Source organism: Sus scrofa, chromosome 1 (assembly GCF_000003025.6).
Source record: "Sus scrofa isolate TJ Tabasco breed Duroc chromosome 1, Sscrofa11.1, whole genome shotgun sequence".
Taxonomy (NCBI): domain Eukaryota; kingdom Metazoa; phylum Chordata; class Mammalia; order Artiodactyla; family Suidae; genus Sus; species Sus scrofa.
The window spans coordinates 139,877,496-139,903,203 of record NC_010443.5 but is presented as its reverse complement, the minus strand read 5'-3'; the positions used below and the strand labels follow the sequence as shown (position 1 = coordinate 139,903,203).

The following is a 25,708-nucleotide window of genomic DNA, read 5'->3' as shown; positions in this document are numbered from 1 at the left end:
TGATGCCTGAAGCTGTTCCCAAGCTCTGGGGCACTTGTGTGACATTTGAATTGGGAAAACCGTGTCACTCATAGCTTCTGGAAAAATTATTGTGCTTGAATACAGGAACAACTGCAGACAAAAAATTGACCACCAAAGCAGGATTTTTTTCTTTCATAGAAACAAAACGACATTTGAAAACAGCTTCATATTATGGCTTTTAAATCAATGGTATCATCTTTGCCCTCTAAATGTTTCTCGAAGTAGGTCAAATGCAATGGACAGGGAGCTATCACTTAACTCTCATCATTCAAAACAATATCACTGTTCTCTAGACAAAAGGCGGGCCAGAATTTAATTCCCTAAGGCTGCTGCCTCTTAACCTATGGTATCCTAAACTGAACGTGTAGGAAGAGGAGGGACCCAGAGGGTCAGTCAGGCAAGACAGGATACTCAAAGTCCACTCAGTTGACAATGGCATAACCACCACTCAGCAAGCCTCCTTCACCCTCCGCATCTCTAACAGCCAAGGATTGGAAACCCATAAAGAAGAGCCATCCAGGTAGCCCAGCCCAAAGAGGGAAGAACTTTTCAATGCAGCATTTCAAATGAGAAATGTAATTTTATGGTGTTTGTTTGTTTTTGGTAGCACATTAAAAAACTACAGTTAACAATAACTTGGAAATTACTGTGGCCTGGAACACTGCCAAGAACTTTATATAATGTCTCAGTCAGTGTGGTTGCCCTAAAAAAGCACAAAAAAAAACCCAAATTTTCGTAACAGTGTCATTCATGGAAGTGTAAAAGTGGACTCAACCAAAATGTCTATTAGATGAAAAATAGATAAGCAAAATATGGCACATCCATACAACAGAATATTATTGAACAATAAATAGGAATGACGTATTGACGTGTGCTACTTCTGAGTGAAACTTGAACACATTTTGCTAAGGAAAGAAAGACAGTTATAAAAGCTCACATGTTGTAGGACTCCATCTACATGAAATGCCCAGAATAGGCAAACCTGTAGCCAGAAAATATATTAGTGGTTGCCTAGGACTGGTTAAAGTGTATGATGTGTACAAGGAGTGGGATTGAGGAGTGAATGCTAATAGGTCTGGGGTTATATTTTGGGGTGATGAAAATAGTCTAAAATTAGATTATGATAACAGTTGCACCACTCTGAGAATATACTAAAAACCACCGAGCTTGTATGTTAACTATGTGATTTTTTAAATCTTAATAAAGCTGTTGAACAAAACAAAGTTAAAAAGACAGAATTACAGCATAAAGTACCTTTTCTAATTTGATAGCCTAATGAGGAGACTGAGACTGTGGCTAATGCCCAACTATGATGTTTGACTACTTCAGGCTGAGGCTAAGTGCCTTGATACCAGCACTGTCAAATTAGGGGAGAGCAAGTATCTCTTCAATGCTGACAATAATTTCGCAGAGCAATCCACAATTGGAAAGCAGGAAGCACATATGTGCTCTAGTTTAGTCTTTGATGGGCAGAAAGGGAAAATAATGGAGAAAGCAGTTTGTTTGTCTTAAAAGAATTTTTTTTTTTACAAAGTCATCTATATGTTTAACTAGCAATTTTGAACCACTTTATTAATATGTGTGCATAAGTTTATGTGTGTCAGTGGAGTGCTTTGTGTGCAGTATAACTTGTCAAGATGGTGCCTACATGAGAGCTCCAGCCTCAAGTTAATGGTGTGGTCGGTCCCAAGCGCTGTTCAGAAGAGGGGATGAAGGAGTTGAAAAATATGCATTGGGCCAATCTCTGGCTTGGGCTCAGAGCCCCCATCTAAGACACCCAGCTTTGGCATGTTGCCAACACTAAGCCTGGAGCAGCAGACACACCAGAGCAATTAACAAGATGGGAAGTGGTCTCAGGAAAAGGTCAGAGTTCACTGATCAGAGCTGGAGACCAAAAGCAGAGAATGACGAAGAGTCATTCGACCTCTCAAATCCTAGAATGATTGCCTTATTGACTTTGTCTTTTCTGAAGTATTACACTAAGTGAAATAAGTCAGACAGAGAAAGACAAGTACTGAATGATAACACTTAGATGTGGAATCTAAAAAATTAACACAAACTAGTGGACATAACAGAAAAGCAGACTCATAGATATAGAGAACAAACTAGTGGTTACCAGTGGGGAGAGGGAAGGAGGGCAGTATAAGTTAGAGGTTAAGAGGTATAAACTACTATGTATAAAATAAGCTACAAGAATACATTGTACAACACAGGGAATGTAGCCAATAGTTTGGAATAACCATAAATGGAGTATAGTCTTTAAAAATTGTGAGCCACTATATTATATACCTCTTATATAATATTGTACAGCTATACTTCAGTAATAATAATAAATAAGTAAAATAAATATGTTAGAAATAATAAAAGCTATTTATAATAAGGTATAAAATTTTACAAAAGTAAATTCATCTTTCCTGAGATCTGAGTGGATTAAATTCTGGGGAAGGGCAGAAGGTCTGGCGGGTGTGGGCCAGGCAGTTAGATCCCACTGTTCATGGGCTAGTGAGATTCTGACCAGTACCTTCAGGTCAATTCTTTGAACGTCAACTACAGCCACAGCCCTGGATGGTGAAAGATATGTGCTGTGTCCACACAGACTATAGCGAGTTTTGTGGCTAGGAACACCCTCCTGATTGTGAAGATCTGCCACAGAAACCTTCTGCGTTAGGTGGCCTTTTGACCATTCCTTTTTTTTGGGGGGGGGGGTTGAGGGAAATTTAGAAAATAAATATGGCCTAAAATTTCAACTCCTATGAAGTGATCATAATTATAAGTTTGACTTTAATGTTTTATAAACCACATTTCCAAGTGTTAACATTTGTTCTGCATTTTAGATGGCTACCCCAAAGAAGAAATGATTTATAGATGGAGAAAAAATTCGGTTGAGGCAGCTGATCAGAAATCCTGGCGGCTTTATCAGTTTGACTTCATGGGCCTCAGAAACACCACAGAAATTGTGAAAACATCTGCAGGTAGGAGCATTGCCAGAATATTGGCTGCCTCTGTACACCAACAGGGAGACAGAGTTGGAGGAAACAGAAAAAGTAGCTTTAATTGCCTGGCAAAGAGGGAATACAGCAGGCCAATATCTCAAGGACTGCCTCCCCCCCTTAAAGGGGGTAGTGAGGACTCTGTCTTATGCTGTTCAAGGAGCAGGGTGTGATCAGCTCATGGACAATTTCCTGATTGGTGGGTGGTGAGGTAATTGGGAGTCAGCAGCATCCACTTTCTGGTTCCAACTGTTCTGGGATCTATATGCTTATGGGCAGCATACAGTTAACTTTTTCCACCCGGCGGGGACTTCAGCATCTGCAAAACAGCTCCAAGAACCTGGCTTAGCACATCATCTCTAGCCCTTGAGGAAGAACGAAAAGTCATTGACTTTGTTGAATGGCTAAACTATTATTATTTTGTCTTGCTTGACTGTTTTCCTTCTTCTCTGTCTTTTCTCACCTCTCTGATTATATTGATTTTTGAGTAAAGGTTTTCTATAGACAAAAAGGCAGGTAGAGGACATGAGGGGGATCCACTCTTAGAAGGCTTCTCAGAGTCCTGCTCGGTTATAGCAGTTAATGTGAAGAAGTATAGCTCTCAAAAAAAAAAAAAAAAAAAAATTGTGATTTTTTCACCCCTGATGCCTAAGGCATACCTTTCATGTAGAATTCCTCCTGTGTGTGTTTTAACTAACTATATTCAGGCAACCGTGATTCCTAAGTGATTTTTGAGAAAAAACAGCTGATTCAAAAGTCAGTGTTTTAGTTTGGATGGAGAAAGGGTGATTAGAATTGCCTTATATTTTAAAATTGAGACTATGCATTATGTCTAGAAACCTAAGATTACTCATCACTGAGTACATTTATATAAACCAATTTCCCTAATGATGAGAGTTCTACAACTTTCCACATACACAGTGAACATCAGATATTATTGATAATTCACAAATACAAGAAGCTGGTGTGAGAGTCACAGAGCAGCAAGTGGTGAAGCCAGGACTGCAGTCCCTGCACTGAGCACACCCTTAGTCCTAAACCCGTGTATGGAGCTGCCTCTGTGCCAAAGTGGAAATATAGCCCAATGTCTTTAAAACAACTGGCCTTCCTTGGGAGAATGTGGTAGATATCCAAGTCAAAGATGGTACTCTGCCCCTTCCTCCCATCCACAGGTCTGGGAATTAAATAGAAACTAGTGAATTCATTTTCTTCTGGGCAGAAGTAATAAAAATGAGTCTGTTCCCCTGGGCTTCAGCAGTTACCAAAAATGTCCCTTAGAGCCTATAAGTGGCCGAGCTCAGGGACTGCATTATCAGATTTGCATCTCTGCTGCCTCAAATATTAAATTATACTTGTGTTTACTATACTCAATAAACATGCCTTGAGTACCCACACAAAAAAAAAAAAAAGAAGCTGGTGTGAAATTGTGAAATATCCTTTGAGTTTTAGTTTCTATCTTCTTCCCTTCCTTTAAACTTTAAGTTCCTTTTTCAATATATTGAACATGATAATTACCCACCAATTTGATTTTATTAAGTGACCATTATATGTATAACATAGGTAGTTAGATAAAAAGAGTTGTTTCACCTATTAATGTGAACATTAATGTGTAACTTAAATGAGTATTTTGTTTTCTGGATTTTTTTGGGGGGTGGGTATTTACCAAAATAGGAATCTATGATCCACTATTTTGCAATTAGTTTTTTTTCTGACAGGGCATGGAGTATAGATTGGTTTCAAGTCAGTTTTTCTAATGTTGTTATTTGTTAATGTGAGTTTATTAGCTTTTAAAACCCATAATAATTTGGTTCATGGGAGGACTAGTTTAAGATATAAAAATTTTAATGATTTTTATTTTTTCATTATAGTTGGCTTACAGTGTTCTGTCAGTTTTCTACTGTACAGCAAACTGACCCAGTCACACATTTATAAAAATACATTCTTTTTCTCACATTATCCTCCATCACGTTCCATCACAAGTGATTAGATATAGTTCCCTGTGCTATACAGCAGGATAAGATGTAAATTGTTAATAATTGGTGGTAAATATCTTTAAAGAATAGTCTGAATTCTTGATAGAATTGTAATTACCAAGGGGTAACTGTAGTTCTCTGTTTTGGAACTACAGTTCTAATGAATGAGGGGTTGTTTCCAAGACCCTTGAAGATACCAATATCCCAAATACTCAAGCCCTTTATATAAAATGGCATTGTATTTGCATTTAACCTACTCCCATCCTCCTAGCTAAATCATCTCTGCATTGCTGATAATACCTAATACAATGTAAATGCCCTATAAATGTACATAAGTGTAAATGCTATATAGAGTTGCTATTTGAACAGTTTAAACTGCGCATTTGCACTTACCTTTGGACTTTTTCCCAGAGTAAATATAACAGTCCTACACAGTCCTGGTTGGCTGAACCCTCATATGCAGCACTTCAAATATGAAAGGACCAGGGAAAACCACATTTACTGGGGGCCGACTATAAGTTAAATGTGGTTTTTCAACTGTGAGGGGTGGGTGCCCCTAACTCTTTTTGTCCAAGGCTCAACTGTCCTTTCTTACATATGGCAAGTTCAAGTTTATTTTTTTGAACTTTCTGGAAAATTTTTTTCAAATATTTTCAATCCATGATTGATTGAATCTGGGCATGTGGACCCCACAGGTATGGAAAGCCTACTGCTTTACATTCAAAGAGAGGTGTTAAAAGCTATCTGATCAACAAGGCAAAGCAAAACTTTCCTACAGATGTCACAGTGGTAAAGGTGAGAGATGACATCTGTGTTTAGGTCTTTATTATTGATAAGGTTAAAGGGATGGAAGTTCATAATTTATTTAAATAAACTGTGGAGGCAGCAAAAAGGGAAATGTTAGGAGGAAGCTTTTACTCAAATATGAGTCACTTACATTAAAAATATAATTCCATTCCCAAAGAATTTGAAATGAGCTAGCAGACTTTTGGGGTTTAAGGCAGCCCAAAGGAGGGTAACCAAATGTGAGATTGTTAAAGCATTTAAATGCCAAATATCGATGCTGTATTCCTTACCTGGTGTTCTAGGCAAGATGATTTCAAACAAAAGGAAGTGCAAAGGCAGGGGGAATACAGTGGGTTTTAAAATCAACTATAGGCTGTTTCTGTTTTGCAGACAGGTTCATTTGTGCCATATTTTAGATTCCACAGACTCAAAGACATAAAGAACAGACTAGTGGTTGCCAGGGGGGTAGGAGGAAGGAGTGGGATGAACTGGGAGTTTGGGGTTAGTAGATGTAAACTATTACATTTAGAATGGATAAACAATGAGGTCCTACTGTAAAGCACAGGGAACTATATCCAAACTCTTGGAATAGAATATAATAGAAGATAGTATGAAGAAAAAGAATGTATGTATATATGTATGACTGGGTCGCTATGCTCTACAGCAGAAATTGACACAACACTATAAATCAACTATACTTTAAACAATACCAAAAATTAAAAAAAAAAAAAGACTATAGGAGAATACTAGCTCAGGGAAGTGCCAAGTAGAGGGAAGCATGGAGTCAAAGTAATAGCCTGACTAGTTTTTGTGCTATTGTGTGTTAAAAAAAAAAAAATATGAAAAACATTCCCTGGTGGCAAGGAGATTTCAGTCTCTGGAAAACATGGTAGACATGAGAGAATACTGAATAAACCAGGAACCAATGCATCAACATGACCAATAGACATTCTGCTGAGCTCTGCAGCAAGACAGAAGCAATATTTAGGACAGTTTTTTAAGAATAGGAAATGACTGTCTCCCCAAAATCCTTTTTCTCACTCATGGCAAAGACTATCTTTCCGTGAGGTCAATGGATATATTCGCATTCATAGAAGGATGTTCTCCACCTGCTCCTCTTATCTAGCTTTCTCCCACTTTTATAAGAAACTTCACATCATGTTGAATCTTATCATTGTGTAGTCTTTAGAAAATAAGCAAGACATTTAGTCTAAAGAAATAAACTACATTAAAAAAAAATCAAACTCACTTTCCTTCAACAAATCAGATGCCGTTTGAAAACAAGAGTGAGACATAAATGATGAATTTTCACTCCACTATTCTAACGCTCCCATGGGCTCAAGGGCATCTCCACTTCCTTTCCACACCTGTCTGTAACAGCCCAGAATGTCCTAAGTCTTATTTCCTATAGGGAAGTGCCTGAGCAGTCATTATGATGGCTCCTTCTGCTCTCTTTCCTCTTCTTCTTGCACAAAACCCAACCCTTGTTAAATCCAGCTCCATGCTTGCATGAAACAGCACCATGGCGCTAAATAAAGAAATAAAAGCACATAACTTCCATCACCTGTCTGGATTTAAGTCCTTGGCCATGAATTCCAAGTGAGCATTAAGGTAAATATACTTTTTCATGCTAGTCCAATGTCTCTCAACCTTTATTCATTATCTTTTTTTTTTTTTTTTTTTTTTTTTTGGACGCACCTACGGCATATGGAAATCCCCAGGCCAGGGTTCGAATCCAAGCTACAGCTTCAACCTATGTCACAGCTGCAGCAATGTCAGATCCTTAACTCACAGTCCCATAGCAGGAACTTCTTTAATCCTTATCTTTTATTCATTATATCTTTTTATACTTTTTTTTTTCCATTATCACCTACCTGTGGAATACTAATACTGTAGATTTTCGTGTATGTCTGGGCTTTTGAAGGGTTACACATGGTAATATCCAAGATTTTTTCACCCCTCCCCCCCAAAAAAATCATTTTTTACTCCCTTAGGAGTAAAATATAACCTCCATTAAAATGCAAAGTCTGGTCTATTTTATATGTAGCCAAATCCTTGCCTCTGTACACTGGCACCAGTTAAGTCTCAGAGACAGAGTTTGGGGTGAAGCAGAAAGAACAGCTGTATTGCTTTGCCAGGCAAAGAAGGCCATAGCAAGCTAGTGCCCTCAAAACTGTGTCCTCACTTGAGAGGGGATAGCGAAGGGTCTTATAGGTTTAGCTTGAAAAACAGGTTTATTGATAAAGAGTAGGGTGCTTACATTCCTCTCCCTCCATAGATCATTTCAAAATCAAGGCCAGTGTCAGGTGGTCCAGTGAGTTTTTGATGGTTTTCAGGTTTATCGCTTCTTAATCTTCTCTCTCGAGTGAAGATTGCTTAAAAGGGGAAACAGCGTTAGGGAGTGTTTCAAAGGAAAAGAAATACTGGGTGCAGTATAACTCTAGCTAGAAAGTAATCATTAGTAAAAGAAAGCAATGAGGCAAGGAAGAAATCATTTGTGAAAATCCAGTTGGAGTAATGAGTGGGCCAAGGCAGGCATAACACAACGGAGACTGTTCTAACAAGTTTTCAGCTATAACACACACTCCTGGTTGGCTAGTTCCTGTTTTGTTCTTGGTCTCAACCTCTGACAGCTCCACCTTATTCCCAGCTTTCCCCTGGTGATCTTGCTCCTCCATCCCCCAGGGTCCACCACATTTGCTGAGCTCATGGTGCTGCAGATGAACTCCCATTGCTCATGCATGTGCCCTGCCCCTTCTGCCCTATGCAGGGATTGCTGCAGTTCAGCTCCCTCTCTCTACACTGTATTTTTTTTTTAACCCTCTGATGGATCATTACCACCATCAACTTAAACACAAATCATTAGGAGTTCCCACTGTGGCTCAGTGGTAACAAACCCAACTAGTATCCATGAGGACATGGGTTTGATCCCTGGCCTTGCTCAGTGGGTTAAGGATCTGGCTTGGATCCTATGTTGCTGTGGCTGTGCTGCATCTCCAGTTGGACCCCTAGCCTGGGAACTTCCATATGCCACATGTATAGCCCTAAAAAAAACGGTAAATAAATAAACACAAATCATTGTTTCACAAATATTAAAAAAAAAAAAATTATTTCAGTCAAGTCTCCAGCAGGCAACAAAGGGCCCACCAAACTGGGCAATGAAGGAGAATTTAATAAAGAGAAAGAACTACTTACACTCCTGCTGGAAGGTCTTTGAGCATATTGCTGCAGTATGGGGCATTGTGATAGGCAGACTAATGGCACCCCAAGATGTCTGCGTTCCCATTCCTAGCATCTTTGAGTACATCATGTTCCATTGTAAAGGGCATGAAGGTTGCAGATGGAATTAAAGTTGCTGATCAGCTGACCTTTAAATGGAGATGCTATCCTGGATTATCTGGGTGGGCCCAGTATGGTAGAGGTTGGAAGAAGAGAGGAGATAAGATTCTGGAGGCAAAGCACGGAGAGCTACAGAGTTGCTGCCTTTTAAGAGAGTAAACGGGGGCCATCAGCCAAGTACATTTAGGTGGCTTTAGAAGATGTAAAGAAGGAGTTCCTGTTGTGGTTCAGCTGGTTAAGGACCCAGCTAGTATCTATGATAATTCAGGGTTGATCCCTGGCCTCACTCAGTGGTTTAAGGATCTGGCATTGCCACAAGCTGCGGCAAAGTTTGCAGATGCAGCTTAGATCTGGCGTTGCTGTGGCTGTGGTGTAGGCCAGCAGGTGCAGCTCCAATTTGACCCCAGCCCAGGAACTTCCATATGCCACAGGTACAGTCCTAAAAAGAAAAAAAAAGAAAAAAAAAAAAAAAAAGGAGTTCCCGTGGTGGCGCAGTGGTTAACCAATCCAACTAGAAACCATGAGGTTGCAGGTTTGATCCCTGGCTTTGCTCAGTGAGTTAAGGATCCAGTGTTGCCATGAGCTGTGGTGTAGGTTGCAGATGTGGCTCGGATCCCACGTTATGTTGCTGTGGCCCTCGTGCAGGCAGGTGACTACAGCTCCGATTCGACCCCTAGCCTGGGAACCTCCATATGCTGCGGTGCGGCCCTAGAAAAGACAAAAAAAAAAAGAGAGAGAGATGTAAAGAGGAAGGAAGTGAATTCTAAAGGCTCTCCAAAGAAACACGGCCCTACTGATATCTTGATTTTAGCCGAGCAAGATACATGCCAGACTTCTAACATGAATAACTATAAGGAAATTATTTTCATTGTTTTAAATCCCTGAGTGGTCATTTGTTTCAACAGCAATAGGAAACTAGTACAAGCATACGGCCCGAACCTTGAGCTAGTGGCATTGGAAGATGTTACCACCTCATGACTGAAGAGGCAAGAGGGAAGGAAGGGTGGTCACTGGAATCTGGAAAATTATCTTCCATGAGAGGGATGCATGTCAGCCTACGTTGTTTGGGCAGAATCCATCCAGTCTGCAGCACAGATGCAGTTAAGCTCAGAATAAATGCCCCAACCTCCCTCTCAGAATAAATGCCCCAACCTCCCTCTCCTATTCCTTCTCCCCAACTGTCAAACTCAGCCAGAAGCTGAGGCTCAGGATGCATCTGATGTGGTTCAGGCATCCCAACCTCCGAGGCATAAAGCAGTTGTAGAAAAAGTAGAAAGTGGATTTGAAGGGGTCAACAGAAAGTGCCCAACACAATGTTATTTCCATCTTGCTTCCTCCATAAGCAACTGTCCTATTTGTGCCCTTTGCAGGAAATCCTCCTAGAGTGTCTAGTCTCACTGACCCCAGTACCTCCACTTCCACTCTCTTGACACCACCCCAGCAGGGCTTTCATTCCTGCTCCTCCACCAGCACTGTTCTCAGCAAGGTGACCAGTGACCTCCGTGTTTCTTCTCTCACCGTTACTCCTCCTTGACTCTTCCTTTGGCTCCTAGGACACTCCTCTCTTGAATATCCTCCGGCTGCTGTCTGTTTCTCTGCATTGTTGTGATGGACCTTCATCTTCTCTACATTCTATGCATCAGGGATGGCCCAGGTTTTCAGTCTCCACTCACTTCTCCCTGAGTCCCATTCATGCCTCCATGGTGTTAACTTCCAAATTTATATATCCAGCTGCAGATCAAACACTTCAGAAATGCCAGCCTTGTGGATGCAGCTGCTTGCTTGATCTCCTTCTGGATGTCTCAGAGACCTCTCTCAGTTCACTTTCAGTCCGAAAGTGATGGAGGCTCCCCCATCTTTTCATTTGTTTACACCAAAACTCCTGTGGGTCACTTTTACCTCTTATCCTTCTCTTATATCTCATAGCCAATGCTGTTGACTGCATGTTCTAAACATTCCGAGCATGATTTCCTGCGAACTTAATTGCTGGCATCCTGCTCTGAGTCACCATCCTCTCATTCCTCAGTTATGACATTAGCATCCTCCTCTGTCCATTTGATCCTAGCCTGATCACCTACAGTCCATCAAAAAGTGATTCTTCATGACCGAAGTCAACTTTCCTCTGCTCAGAAACTTCCATGACTCCCCCTTAAGCTCCAAGTAAGTGCCAGCCTTTATTTACAAGAGCCTATAAAGCTCTACGTGGTCTAGCCCCTGACAGTTCCCCACAAGTCACCTGAGTTGGAGCCTTCACTCTGATTCTGCTCCAACCTTAACAACTGTGTTCTTACCATAAGATTTTTGACGAGCTGTGCTAGATACCCTTCCTCAAGACTTCTGCCTGACAAACTCCATTATGTTTTTTAAATCTTTGCTCAGAAATTGTCTTCTCCCTGAACCTTATCCTGACAACCATACTGGTATGCTCAGCACTCACAAGCTGATCTCATCTACCATATCCTTTTTTTTTTTTAATTGTTATTTCCCCAATACAGTTTTTTTTCCTACTGTACAGCATGGTGACCCAGTTATACATACATGTATACATTCTATTTTCTCCCATTATCATGCTCCATCATAAGTGGCTAGACATAATTCCCAGTACTACACAGCTGGATCTAATTGCTAATACATTCCAAAGGCAATAGTTTGCATCCATTAACCCCAAGCTCCCAATCCACCCCACTCCCTCCCTTGGCAACTGCAGGTCTATTCTCCAAGTCCATGATTTTCTTTTCTGTGGAAAGGTTAATTTGTGCCATATATTAGATTCCAGTTATAAGTGATAGCACTCACTTCACTCAGTATAAGAGAGTCTCTAGTTCTATCCATGTTGCCACAAATGGCATTATTTTGTTCTTTTTTATGGCTGAGTAGTATTATATTGTGTATATATACCACATCTTCCTAATCCAGTCATCTGTTGATGGACATTTGGGTTGTTTCCATGTCTTGGCTATTGTGAATAGTGCTACAATGAACATGCAGGTGCATGTGTCTTTTTTAAGGAAAGTTTTGTCCAGATATATGCCTAAGAATGGGATTGCTGGGTCTTGTGGTAGTTCTATGTATAGCTTTCTAAGGTATAACCACACTGTTTTCCACAGTTGTTGTACCAGCTTACATTCCCACCAAGAGTGCAGGAGGGTTCTCTTTTCTCCACACTCCCTCCAGACTTTGTTATTTGTGGACTTACTAATTATGGCCGTGCTGACTGGTGTGAGGTGGTATCTTGTGGTGGTTTTGATTGCTTTTCTATAATAATCAGGGATGTTGAGCATTTTTTCATGTGGTTGTTGGCCATCTGTATATCTTCCTTGGAGAAATGTCTATTCGGATCTTTTACCCATTTTTCACTTGGGTTGTTGGCTTTTTTGCTGTTGAATTGTGTATAAGTTGCTTGTATATTCTAGAAATTAAGCCCTTGTTGGTTGCATCATTTGAAAGTATTTTCTCCCATTCTGTAAGTTGTCTTTTTTTTTTCTTTTTGGTTTTCTTTGCTGTGCAAAACTTGTCAGTTTGATTAGGTCCCATTGGTTTATTTTTGTTTTTATTTCTGTTGCTTTGGGAGACTGACCTGAGAAAATATTCATAACATATACTTCTATGTGTTAATTGTGTTTCTCTTTTTTTGGTCACATTCCATGAAGGGGTCATTATGATTGTATGAAGTGCCTGGACTGCACTTGACTCCCAGTGAAGTGCTCCCAAATGAAATGGAGAGGAAAATATTGGAATTAAGGAAATCAGTGAGAAGGAATATGGAAGTCAAGGCAAAAAACCATGAGACTGGAGAGACAAAGAGGGAATGGAAAGGGAAATGAAGTAATATATTTAAAAGCTTTTCTGCCATTCAAATGAGTGAGTCTAGTAAGTGATAAAGTATGTGGGATAAGACAGATTCCAGGAGCAAAGGGGAAAGAAATAAGACGTATCAGGGCAATATGTGCCCCACACAGGTAAAACAGGATTGTGTGCATGTTGGAGGAAGTTGTGAGAGTGGATCTGGATATTCGGGAGGAAAATTCTCATGTATGTTGCACAATGGCAGATGTGACTTACCAGACTTGGCTTCTCTGCCATCTGCCAAATAGGGGCTAAACAGGTTGATGCTTCCATGGTAGAATCATGCCATCAGTGTCTCTAAAGTCAGGCACACCTGGAGAGTGAGACTCACAGGAATAGACCTAGTGAAACCAGGTTTTGGAACAACACCTGCCTGAGATTGGATCCCTCTCTTCATTGTTCCAGGCCTGAGGAGTTCTTTGCCTGATACAATTGTTGGACTACACCTGCATTCCATGGAGATTCAGGCATCTTGCATTGTGCCAGATCTATCCTGGCAGCTAGCTATAGGGCTATGAGTAAAACGCTTTACCCAGCTGTCTACAAAGCTCTTTGGTGGTTCAGCCATGTCAAATTCAGCACCACAACCTGGATGACCTTGACAATAATGCATACTGAGAAAGGCCCATATGTCAGCTAATGGATACTATACTAGTTGTGATTTTTAAATGTTTCCCATGAACTAACTCATTTAAACTTCATGGTGCCCACTCATCATCAATGTCAGGACAACCAAAGCTCATCAAAGTCAAGTGATGTGCCCACAGAAAGTTATTGGAGCTGAAATGCTTCAAAGCCCATGCTCCTCTGACCACGTTTGTCACAGAACCCAAGTCAAGCCTACAGACAGGGAATGATTATGTTTCTAAGTGGTGTTAAATACAGACAATATTAGTTTTTGTTAAAAACATCATGATAGAGCAAAATATTTAAGGAGTGGTGGAAAGGCTCAAAATGAGTTGATTTTTTTCTTGAGTATTTTCTATGCAAACTTGCCCTCAAAAATATTTTCAACTCTCCTATTCTTAGGTGCATGTATCTATGAATTCATTTAGTTGCCAAAAGATTCCTGGAAAAGCTAGAATGTGTTGGATACTTCTTGATCTTAGGGAGTGTCCAGGATAGAGCACAGAATTCAAGGAATTAGCATTTAGTGAGGATGTGTCAATATAAATGTGTCCCAGCAACTGCTGCAGAAGTACGGGAGGGAAGGGAGGGTTCAGGGCTGGCACTTCAATGTAGAAATCTCATCAGTCGGACATCTCAGCATCTCTCCACTGCTTCTGGAGGTCACTGGCATCCTCTGTGGTACCAACATGCTCTGAGGTACCAACATCAGTATTAGGAGAAACTTCTCCTAACCACAGCACCCAATCAGGGAACACTGCATATTGCAAGCTCCTGAAGTTGTCTAATGTGCTTAAACACAAGAAAGAATTATGTTAAATAAACAAGTCTGTATTTAATACTACACTTCTCAAATTCATTGTACCAGAAGATAATTATCTCATGGAATATACAACAATGGCATTATTAGTCTGTAAAACATCACTCTGGACATTCCATTTATGTATAATAATCTGGTTTTCTGGATTTGGAATGAATGTCAAGTAATTAAGTCTCATAGTTAAGATGAAATGAAAAAAAAATAGCCCCACAATATCAGCATACCAGTCAATAATTAAACCTATATTTGGACAAAAATAGAATATTTACACAGGTACTCTCGCATGTACTCTGATAGAGGAAAAGAAGAGTTGCATTCTGCCACAGAGAGGTTTTCAGATTTATTTCTCATAACAAGTTTTTATTATGGAAAATAATCATTTCTTTCAAGTGAGTTGATTTATTTTTACCAATCCTGTGGCCCATAAGAAAATTAAAATGGATTTGAGTCCAATTTTTTTTTAAGTTTTACAACCATAGTCAATCTTTTGTATAATTACGTTTGTAAGGAAAACATCTTTTGGGTGATTAAAAAAAATTCCAGTTCCTACATTCACAAATTATTAGTCTACATTCACAGCCATTGATAGGCATTAATCTATCTCAACATCGACACAATTCTCACACGTTGATTATTTGCAGAATCCAGATTATGTTAAATAGAGAATGAATTCATTAGTAGAATGTTTCTACAAAATAAATAATGTAAAAAATAAACTTTTAGGTATTTCTTTGGTGATCATGTTCTTATGTCTTAAGGTCTCCAAGTATGAAAACAAAAACAAACAAAATCCCTTTTATTATGTGAGTTCTTTTACTGACCAAAAAATTTATTTAGACTTTTATACTCTTAAGATTAGTATAATTCAGGTGGGTTTCATGTTATTTAACATATTCCCTCATGCCCTTCTTAGCTTCCCATCGTCTTTATAAAATCTTCAGAGTGGCCTTACAAATATTATTTCAGTCTTGAGAGATCTGATCTCATACCCCACTTCCTATTTAGGGAATTCCCAGGGAGCATATTCCTCTTTGTGTGGAAATTCAAGGTTAATGGTATTCATATCCATACCTGATGACTCGGAAAAAGAGGTTCTCTGAGCCCCTTAAAATCCTAAAGTAACGTCTTGACAAAGGTCCAACTTTGCCTCGTTGATGAACTTCTCCATAATTTTTTTTTTTTTTTTTTTTGTCTTTTTGCCATTTCTTGGGCTGCTCCCGCGGTGTATGGAGGTTCCCAGGCTAGAGGTCTAATCGGAGCTGTAGCTACCAGCCTATGCCAGAGCCACAGCAACACGGGATCCGAGCCACATCTGTGACCCACACTACAGCTCACGGCAACGCCGGATTGTTAACCCACTGAGCAAGGGCAGGGATCGAACCCGCAACCTCATGGTTCCTAGTCGGATTCGTTAACCACTGCGCCACGATGGGAACTCCCCCTTCTCCATAATTCTTTTTAAGTAAATAGATCATTTTTATTATAGCCATTCATTTTTTCATGTATGCAAAGCCTAATTTACAAAGAGAAAGCTTTAACCTCTGATAGCATTTAATGCTTGCAGGAAGGTGCAGAGAGATGAGTGAGATTATTTCCCATATATAATTTTGCAGCATTGCTGTGGACACAGGACAGAGTAAGATGGGAGCTTGGAGCTAGAGCTACACAGATTAATAGTCACAGTGTTCCTGCACACGGTGTGCCTGCATACAGTGTGTTGTTCTGTATGTGGTTTTCTTGCCACATCTAGCATTTATTTAGGTAACAACAGTTAAGACTACTGAATGAGTAGTCAGAGAACACAGCTGTGTGCAAAGTGTGGCTGGCATTTCACCATGTGAAAGGTCACGCACAGTGTTCTGCTGGTATCTTAGAGGATCCCTAATAGATAAATTTCTTTTTGTAGACAATTGTTATTCTTTGTTTTCAGCCTCCTAACTCAAAATGACAACAGCAATGATCAGTACTTACATCATCCCTTTCTTCCAAGGAGATTAAAAGCCATTGGAGTATGATCTTTCTAACTGGTTCTCACAAATCACTGTGAAGTTGGAAGAGGGTAGATATTATTATTATTCCATCTTTTTAAACATATATACTAATTCTACTATGGAACTTATTTGTGAAATAGAAAAGCATTGAAGAACTTCAGAATCAGGAGGCCAGGTGTCCAGTCTCTAGATTTGTGCCTGCACCAGGGGAGTGGAATGTTTTTACTGCCTCTCATCATCTGTCATCACTATTAAGCACTGTCATCGCTCTAACCCTGACCGCCAAAGATGAACAATACAAAGGAAGACACTGAATTTCTAAAGAGCAAAGGCAAAAAGTATGTCTTTAATCATCTCAAGAAAACACGTTACTTTCAGAGGAAACAAATTAGCAAGGACATCAGACTTTTCCAGTGAAATTGTGGCAACAAAAGACAATGGAATTTGAAGAGTAAAATAGAGAACTTCATATCCAACATAACAGCCAATGAAAATGAAGGTGAAATAATGATGTTGTCAGGCTGAGGAAAAATGGGAAGAGAGAAGGAGAGATTAATTTTGTGATTTCTAGCAAGTTTCTTCTTTCGCTTATGTTAAAACCTATGAGATATTTGCATGCTAATCTATTTCTTTGCCTTATCAAGGCTACTCATAATGTCCATTTGAACCTGAGTCCAATTGTCTAAAATTACTTGGATAGGACACACAGTATTTTTTATCCTAAATGTCAAGGCATCCATAGCAAGCTTTGTGAAATGGGGTCAGAAATGAGAAACACACTCTGCCATAGGCACACCTAGGACAAGCTTAGAGCATACTCAGATCCTACTTAGAAGTGACTCTGCAGTAGAGACAGCCCTAGCAAAAGTCTCCTTACTCAGAGGAGGAAATCAGCAGAATCCTGGATCCCACAATTAGCCCACTACCTTTTATTTTATTTATTTTATTTTATTTATTTTATATTTTTAAGAGCTGAAATCAATTTTAATGAGATGTTAAGTTCATTCAGTATTATCACAACATTGTGAATCAACTATGCTTCAATAAAACTTTAAAAATGAAAAAAGAAGCAAACATAGATTCACTAAATATATCAAAAATATTATTTTGACACCTATTGAATATTTTTAAAATTGAGATTTTTTCATTCATAGCAGATCTTTGAAAGCGTGAGTGTCAGTGACACAGCACATCCCACTTGGGGCCAACCAGTGCCTGTTTTATTACAAAGCCCCAAATAAGCCCCCTTAGAAAATAAAGCTGTTCTAGTCAAAGTAACCGTGAGAAAGAGCTACTTTTCCATGATGATGGAAAAAGCCACACAGCTTGATGTGAATATTTGAAGTTTATTTCAGCTTTAACAGTTTCTGTAAGTAAATTCTCCAAACTCCAAAAAAAAGGTATTCTGTATATGAAGTTTTATATACAATCTGTGTTCAATAAATAGCTGATGTTCCAACTTGCATTTTTAAAAATATTTTCTCCAGAAGTGCTCATGGTGAAGAGTAAGCACAAGTTAAGAGCACTGGAGTCAGACTGCCTAGGTTTTAATGCAGTGGCACCACTTACCTGCTATCTGCCCTTGGTCAACTTTTGTAATCTATCCATGTACACCTCTCATAAATGAGAAGGAGAAGAAGGAATTGCCTTCTTTATATGGCTGCTGTGAGTTTCAGTGAACACGTAAAATTCATAATTGCCACCCAAGTGTGGGGGGATAATAAAATATATGTATTATTATTGCCTTAACATATTATCTATTATCTACTATTATTGCCTTAATATACTTACTATGAGAAAGAATTGTGAAAATTACACATTGGCTTTTGTTTAATAAATGGTGGGGAGTTCCTGTCATGGGTCGGCAATAACAAACAGGACAAGGATCTATGAGGACTTGGGTTCAATCCCTGGCCTTGCTCAGCGGGTTGAGGATCTGTGAGCTGTGAGCTGTGGTGTAGGTTGCAGATGTGGCTCAGATCTGGCATTGCTGTCATCATGGTATAGGCTGGCAGCTACAGCTCCAATTGGACCCTCACAGACTGGGAACTTCCACATGCCTTGGGTGTAGCAAAAAAAAAAAAAATTCATTAAATCAGCTGTTAGCATTTTATTCAATGAGATCTACTTCAACAGAGCACGATAGTGAGATTTATCTTTTTTTTTTTTTTTTAAGAGCCACACCTACAGCATATGGAAGTTCCCAGGCTAGAGGTCAAATCGGAGCTGTAGCCGCCAGTCTACACCACAGCCACAGCAACACCAGATCTCAGCCACGTCTGCAACCTACACCATAGCTCACAGGAATGCTGGATCCTTAACTCACTGAGCAAGGCCAGGGATAGAACCTTCATGCTCATGGATACTAGTCAGATTCGTTTCCACTGAGCCATGATGGAAACTCCTGAAATTTATCTTTTTAAAAAATTTTTCTAATTTTCATTTTCCTTGAAGTATAGTTGATTTACAATGTTGTGTTAGTTTCAGGTGTACAGCAAAGTGATTCAGTTACACATATACTTACATCCATTATTTTTTATTCCTTTCCTATATAGGTTATTACAGAATATTGAGTCGAGATCTCTGTGCTGTACAGTAGGTCCATGTTGATTATGTGTTTTTATATATACTAGTGTGTCTATCTTAAACTCCTAATTTATTGCTTATACCTACCTGTCCCCTTTGGTAACTGTAAGTTTGTTTTCCAAGTCTCTATCTGTTTCTGTTCTGCAAGTTCCTTTGGGGTTTTTGGTTTTATTTTTGTTTTTTTTTCCTGTCATTATGGCATGCTCACGTTCCCTAGCCAGTGATCAAACCCAAGCGATGGCAGTGACAATGCCAAATCCTTAAGCACTAGGCCACCAGGGAACTTCTGTAAATAAGTTTATTTGTAACATTTTTTAGTATTCCAAATATGAGTGATATAGATGCCTACCTTCACATCACTTATTGTTCTTCTGGAGTTTTTTCTTGTTCTTTCATTTGGAACATATTTCTCTGCCATCTTACTTTGTTTAACTTCCTGTGTTTGTGGTCTGTGTTCCTCAGGCTGCAGGATTGTAGTTCCTCTTACTTCTGATGTCTCCCCCAACCCTGGCGGATGAAGTTAGTCTAGGGGATTGTGCAAACTTCTGGGTAGGAGGAATTGGTGCCTGCCCACTGGTGGGTAGAGCTGGGTCTTGTCCATCTGGTGGGCAAGGCCATATCAAGGGACATGTTTAGAGGCAGCTTGAGTTCAGGACAACTTTAGGCAGCTTGTCTGCTGGTGGGTGTGACTGTGTCCCATCCTATTGGTTTTTTTTTTTTTTTTTTTTTTTTTTTTGGCTTAAGGTGTCTTCACACTGGAGCCTGCAGGCTCTTGGATGGGACCAAAATAGGGACCTCTAGGGGAGCTCACATTGATTATTTCCTGGGGTTCTGCCACCAATGTCCTTGCTCTCACAGTTGGCCATAGCTGACCACCCCCCAACCTTAGGAGACCCTCCAAGACCCACAAGTAGGTCTTGCTGCTATGGAGTTGCTGCCTGCCCCAGGTCCCAGTGCACATGAGAACTTGTGTGTACCCTCCAAGAGTGGAGTTGTTTTCCCCAGTCCTGTGGAGTCCCTGCACTCAAGCCCTGCTGGCCTCCAAAGCCAAAAGCCCTGGGGGTTCTCTTCTCCATGCCAGACCCCCAAGCTGGAGAGACTGACCTGAGGTTCACAACTGTCACTCCTATGGGAGAACTTCTGCAATATAATTATTTTCCAGTTTGTGAGTCACCCACCTGGCAAGTATAGAATTTGATTGTATCCCCAAAGCACCCCTCCTGCAGTCTCATTGTGGCTTCTTCTTTGTCTCTGGGTGTAAAATATCTTTTTGGTAGGTACCAGTCTTTTTTGTGGATGCTTGTTCAGCAGTTGGGTGTGATTTTGGTGTCTTTGTGAGAGGAGGTGAGCTCAAGTCCTACTCTGCCACATTGTCCGAAATCAGGATTTATATCTTGAATGGAAAAAGAAATGTATGTTTAAAATAGCTCCAAATAGAAGAAACTCTAAAAGTAGTTTCTCCTTAACTTTTTGTCCTATTTGTCTGAGTGCAATATGGGTAATAAATCAGTCTGGTTTTAGACTCAGAATTTTTAAAATAGTGACAGTGCCGTTCACAAGATTGAGTGAAAAATCTTTCAAACCTACTATGAGTCATCCTCCTTGTCTAATTCAGCCAGGAAATGTGGAAAAACCACCGCTTGGTTGAATGAGCTGCTCATCGGCTAAGAAAATTGCAATTGTATGATACAAATCACATCTGACTGTATGTTCTTTTAAATTCGGATTTAATTAATCACTTTATCAAAGCAAAATTATCCTTCCATGGGACCTAAACAAACTACAGTATTTAGTACATGCTGAGCGTGATACTTATACATATGCCATGTTTTTCGTTTGCCTCTCATGTGTCACTTTGAGGAAAGACGGGCAAGTGCCATTATCTTTATTAATAGATGATGAACACGATTGGGAAGACCCACAGCAGCATACCCAGTATGTACTACAGCTGGTGTTAGACCCTCCATTGTAAAACCGGCGGCTCTTTCATGATATCACTGCTACAATGAGTTTACTTTCTGTAGCTAACTCTCAGTTTTCAGAATCTTTTATTTTCTCTAGTCCAGTGTTAGGTTAAGCTTCATTGTTTGGTGTAATTCCTTGCCTGCATGATATTTTATATCATTTTTTTCATTATGGAGTTGCACTACGGCTTTCAATCATTTGATAAGAATTAAAGTCTTAAATCTATATTCTGACATGAGTCTGATAGTTTTGTGTGTTTCCTGGTGGCTCAGACAGTTAAGGATCCAGCACTGTCACTGTTGTGACACAGGTCACTGCATGGGTTCGATCCCTGGCTGGGGAACTTCATATGCCATAGGCATAGCCAATTTAAAAAAAAAGAAAAAAAGAGTATAATTTAAAATTATTTGTAAAAATTATTACATTATTATTGAAATTTAGAACTCTAGCAAAGAATGTTGTAGTATAGTCTCAAGTTCAAAATGCTAGCTAACTTTCATTATTAGATATGTTTCTTTGATACTGTTACATCAACTAACTTTTAAGGCAGTTATGTTATTACCCTCATACAGAAGGCAAACCTGAGTCTTAATAGTATCCTTGTTCATGAAAACCAATAGCAAGTTGTCCTGGGATAGCCTCAAGATAGCTATTGAGTGTTCCTATTGAATGAGCACATCACTATAGCAAGTGCTAAAAGAGTCCTGCTGGGGCTAAAAGTCAAACAACTCTCCCCACCCTGTGCCAAAGTGCCCTGGAGACCTTGTTCCTGTCTTCACCCTAGCAAGCCCTTCACACCACACTCCTCCTCGTTCCCTCCTGTACCCACCTGGTTAAATTTAAGTTCTTTAGCCTTGAGGAGTTCCTGTAGTTTACACAATTTCATTTTCTACAAAAACCATGAACATTTTTGGCAGGACTCAGCTTTAAGAGGTCCACACTGGTTCTGGCCTAGGACCTATTTGGAGGGTAACTGCCTGGGTGGGGAGTTAATTCTTTAATTAGAAGTCCCCCAGAGGGCCAGGCGCTTAAGTTGTTAATGTCCATTCAGAAGATACAGCATCCAGCTCACCTGAAGATTTCGGTCTGACTTTCCTTTTCTGGTTTAATCAACACCAAATCTAAGAAAATGCAGGCAGGCATGTTTCCCAAGATAACTAAATGTTTACCTGCCATGTCTATCTTCTTTCACTATATAGTAAAATGTTCTTAGCCCAGTAGGTCATCAGTTAGACAACCTAGGCAGCATTTCCTGATGTCCAATGATACACCCTTTTTTTTGGTTCTATTTCTATTGGTTGTCACTGAATACGCTTCAGTGCAAGAAGTAATTCCTTACAGATCCCAACTTTCCCTAGACAGTAACCTTGTTCTTTGGAGGTTGCTCCCTTTTCCACCCTGCTCTTCACAACTCATTGACAGAGGAGAATGAGAATGCTTGCTGCCAGCTCTTCACTGTTGTGGTCTGCACATGGGTTGGAAAATAATTTGTAGACTCAGAGTGGGGTGAAGAGAAGGACAAATTTATTGAGATAAGAAATGTTGCCAGCAAAGTGGGCCAGCTTCCCCATAATCAGGGAGAGCTGACCCCAAGCACATGATCACATCTGTTTTTATAGCCCAGGGACAAAGGAGAGAAGAGTGGTCTTACAATGCACTTGCTGCTTTTGGGGGCATATGACTTTCCTATAGGGGTGGGAGAGGAGCAGGCCAAATACCTTTACTAATATGGGACAGTAGGGAATAGGCCAGGTTGCCAAAGTTGGGGGAGGGGTCTCAAGAATTTCATAACAGTGAGACTGGTGGGGTGATGAGGGTCTGGTAATTTTTATCCCAGCCAGAGGCTCTGTAAGTTTATCTCCTTAGAAAAGCTTTGGGAGTTCCCATCGTGGCTCAGCGGAAACGAATCTGACTAGGAACCATGAGGTTGTGAGTTCAATCTCTGGCCTCGCTCAGCGGGTTGAGGATCCAGTGTTGCCGTGAGCTGTGGTGTAGGTTGCAGATGCGGCCCAGATCCTGCATTGCTGTGGCTGTGGCATAGGCCAGCAGCTGTAGCTCTGATTAGACCCCTAGCCTGGGAACCTATATATGGCCCTAAAAAGACAAAAGACAAAAAAAAAAAAAAAAAAAAAAAAAAAAGAAGAAGAAGAAAAGCTTTGAAGTCTCACATTCACCTGTTACCCTTCCCTGTCATCTCTTCATAGCACGCTTGCTTCATTCTTACACCTGTCTCTGTGGCCATTGAAGAGGTCTAAGATCAGCATCATGTCCCAGTGGATTTACTAGTCTACCTTCTCCTTTTGATTTGCTCTCCAACAAGAGGAGACTGATTCAGCTTATCAGAAAACTGCAGTTATTACAGCAGGAGTCCCCTTGGAAGTGCCTTTCTCATACCTCTTTGCCATGCTCCACTGCCCACAAGGTCTCGATAGAAAATCCATGCGGTCTCAGCCCCACCGTGCTCTGGGTGACACACCAGCCCTAGCTCCTCACTGTAGCCCACATCATTGATCCATTGATGCTCTGGGGGGGGGGGTCACCCTTCTTAGAATGTCTACAAACTGTTATTTGGTCAACCTGCTTACTCCTCTGGAGGAAGTAAAGAACATAATTCAAAAAGGTACACCAGTTTAAGGAAAAGCTTGCCCTGAAGTAATCATCACAAGGACATTTAGAAGGTACTTTTTTTTGTCTTTTACTTCAAAAACATGGCAGTGTTATCAGTTTACATACTTTAAAATTTTATTCTTCATTATTCTTATATATCAATGCTACCATTATTTCCTTCTTCAATTTTTTTAAGCAGTATCTCATATGACTTGTGTGATTGTTACCAAGTACAAGCTTATACTGCTTGCTATACGCAGACAAGTAAATAAACTGAGCCTGTTTTGGCTTAGCGGGTTAAGAACCTGACTAGTAGCCATGAAGATGTGGGTTCAATCCCTGGCCTCACTCAGGGGGTTAATGACCTGGTATTGCTGCAAGCAGCAGCATCGTTCCTAGTTGCAGCTCAGATCCTGTGTTGCTGTAACTGTGGTGTAGTCCAGCAAGGTGCGGCTCTGATTCGACTCCTGGCCTGGGAACTTCCATATGCCACAGGTACAGCCCTAAAAAGAAAAAAAAAAAAATAGTGAAACAACAACAACAACAAAAAGATTTGGTATTGACTACTAAGTGTCCTTCCAAAAGGTTCTGAAGATGGTGTGAGGTTGGTGTTACTGATGCCTAGAACATGATCAGGTAGTTAAGCCTATGACCTAGGTTGATTCTCTGCACCAACTGACAGTTTTGGGCTATTTAATGGGGGAAGTTGAGTCTGGGGTAGACAGAGCTGTTGTGCTCAGATGCCCATCCTAGTCTCTTCCTAGCACAGGTTTTCTTTTCTTTTCTTTTCTTTTTTTTGCTTTTTAGAGCCGCACCCACGGCATATGGAGGTTCCCAGCCTAGGAGTAGAATCAGAGCTACAGCTGCTGGCCTACCCCACAGCCACAGCAACGCAGGATCTGAGCCGCATCTGTGACCCACACCACAGCTCACGGCAACACTGGATCCTTAATTCACTGCACAAGCCAGGGTTTGAACCTGCCACCTCATGCTTCCTAGTCGGATTCGTTTCCACTGCGCCACAATGGTAACTCCAGGTTTTCTTTTTCTTTATCCTATTTTTATTATACTGAAGGCCAGGATGTTTCCTAGGGAATGAATTTTCAAAATAACACATGGATTCAATGGAAAGATGTTTGTTTTATAATTTGTTTAGCTAGAGTAAAACAACTATTTGGTTAAGATGGATATTTATATTGTTCTTTGTATTGATGAAAAAAAACCACGGGCAAAAAATATATCTGTGCATTTACTTTTGCATATAAAGGCTGATCACATCTGCTGTTCGAAGTGTCTTTCATCAGTGAAGATCTGTGTCCTTCAATTCACAAACTATTCAATGGTCTAAAGAAAAAAGGGTAATTTGTAATGAATAGGAAGACTGTGAAAGAATGAGTTATTTTTAACAAGGAGAATGCTTAGAATAAATGCCTGGGAAAAATAATTGTATAAAAATCCTGTATGACCCTTTATGTGTTTTTAGGGGGTGTGAGTGTAGAGTGAAATCAAATGTAACAATATCATAATGGTGGTTTGTTTCACTTTCATTTCTGAATATTTTTCCTTTTCATTCTAAATTAGTTGTGCATATTCCACATATTTCAAGATATTGTTATTTTTAAAAACTTATAAATAACTGGAAAATATATTTTTAAAAAGGATAGGGGTTCCTACTATGGTGCAACAAGACTGGCTGCATCTCTGCTGAGCCAGGATGCAGGTTCGATCCCTGGATCTGATCCCTGGCCTGGGAACTCCATGTGCCTGGGGACAGTCAAAAAAGAAAAAATAATTTTAAAAATAATTTTTTTAAAAAAATTTTAGGGCCCCACCCTCGGCATATGGAGGTTCCCAGGCTAGGGGTCTAGCCGCCAGCCTACGCCAGAGCCACAGCAAGGCAGGATCCAAGCCTCGTCTGCCACCTACACCACAGCTGGCAGCAACGCCAGGTCCTTAAACCACTGAGCGAGGCCAGGGATTGAACCCGCAACCTCATGGTTCCTAGTCGGATTCATTTCCCCTGCGCCACAAGGGGAACTCCAAAAATAATCTTATTAACATCTTGGTAAATACGTTCTAGAGTTCTGAGGACTTTTTAACATAAAACATACTCTTCTTCATATAATAAATTTGTTGTCACATTGAAAAAGAATCCAA

General features: G+C 40.1%; 1 protein-coding gene across 1 annotated transcript in view; it reads left to right on the top strand.

The window, feature by feature from the left end:
* The window catches only part of GABRG3 (gamma-aminobutyric acid type A receptor gamma3 subunit), a 609,132-nt gene that overhangs the window by 561,389 nt on the left and 22,035 nt on the right, over positions 1–25,708 (top strand). The window contains exon 6 of the mRNA XM_021098602.1: positions 2,856–2,993. Within this exon, the coding sequence (XP_020954261.1) occupies positions 2,856–2,993 (138 nt within the window). The remainder of the gene's footprint in view (positions 1–2,855; positions 2,994–25,708) is intronic.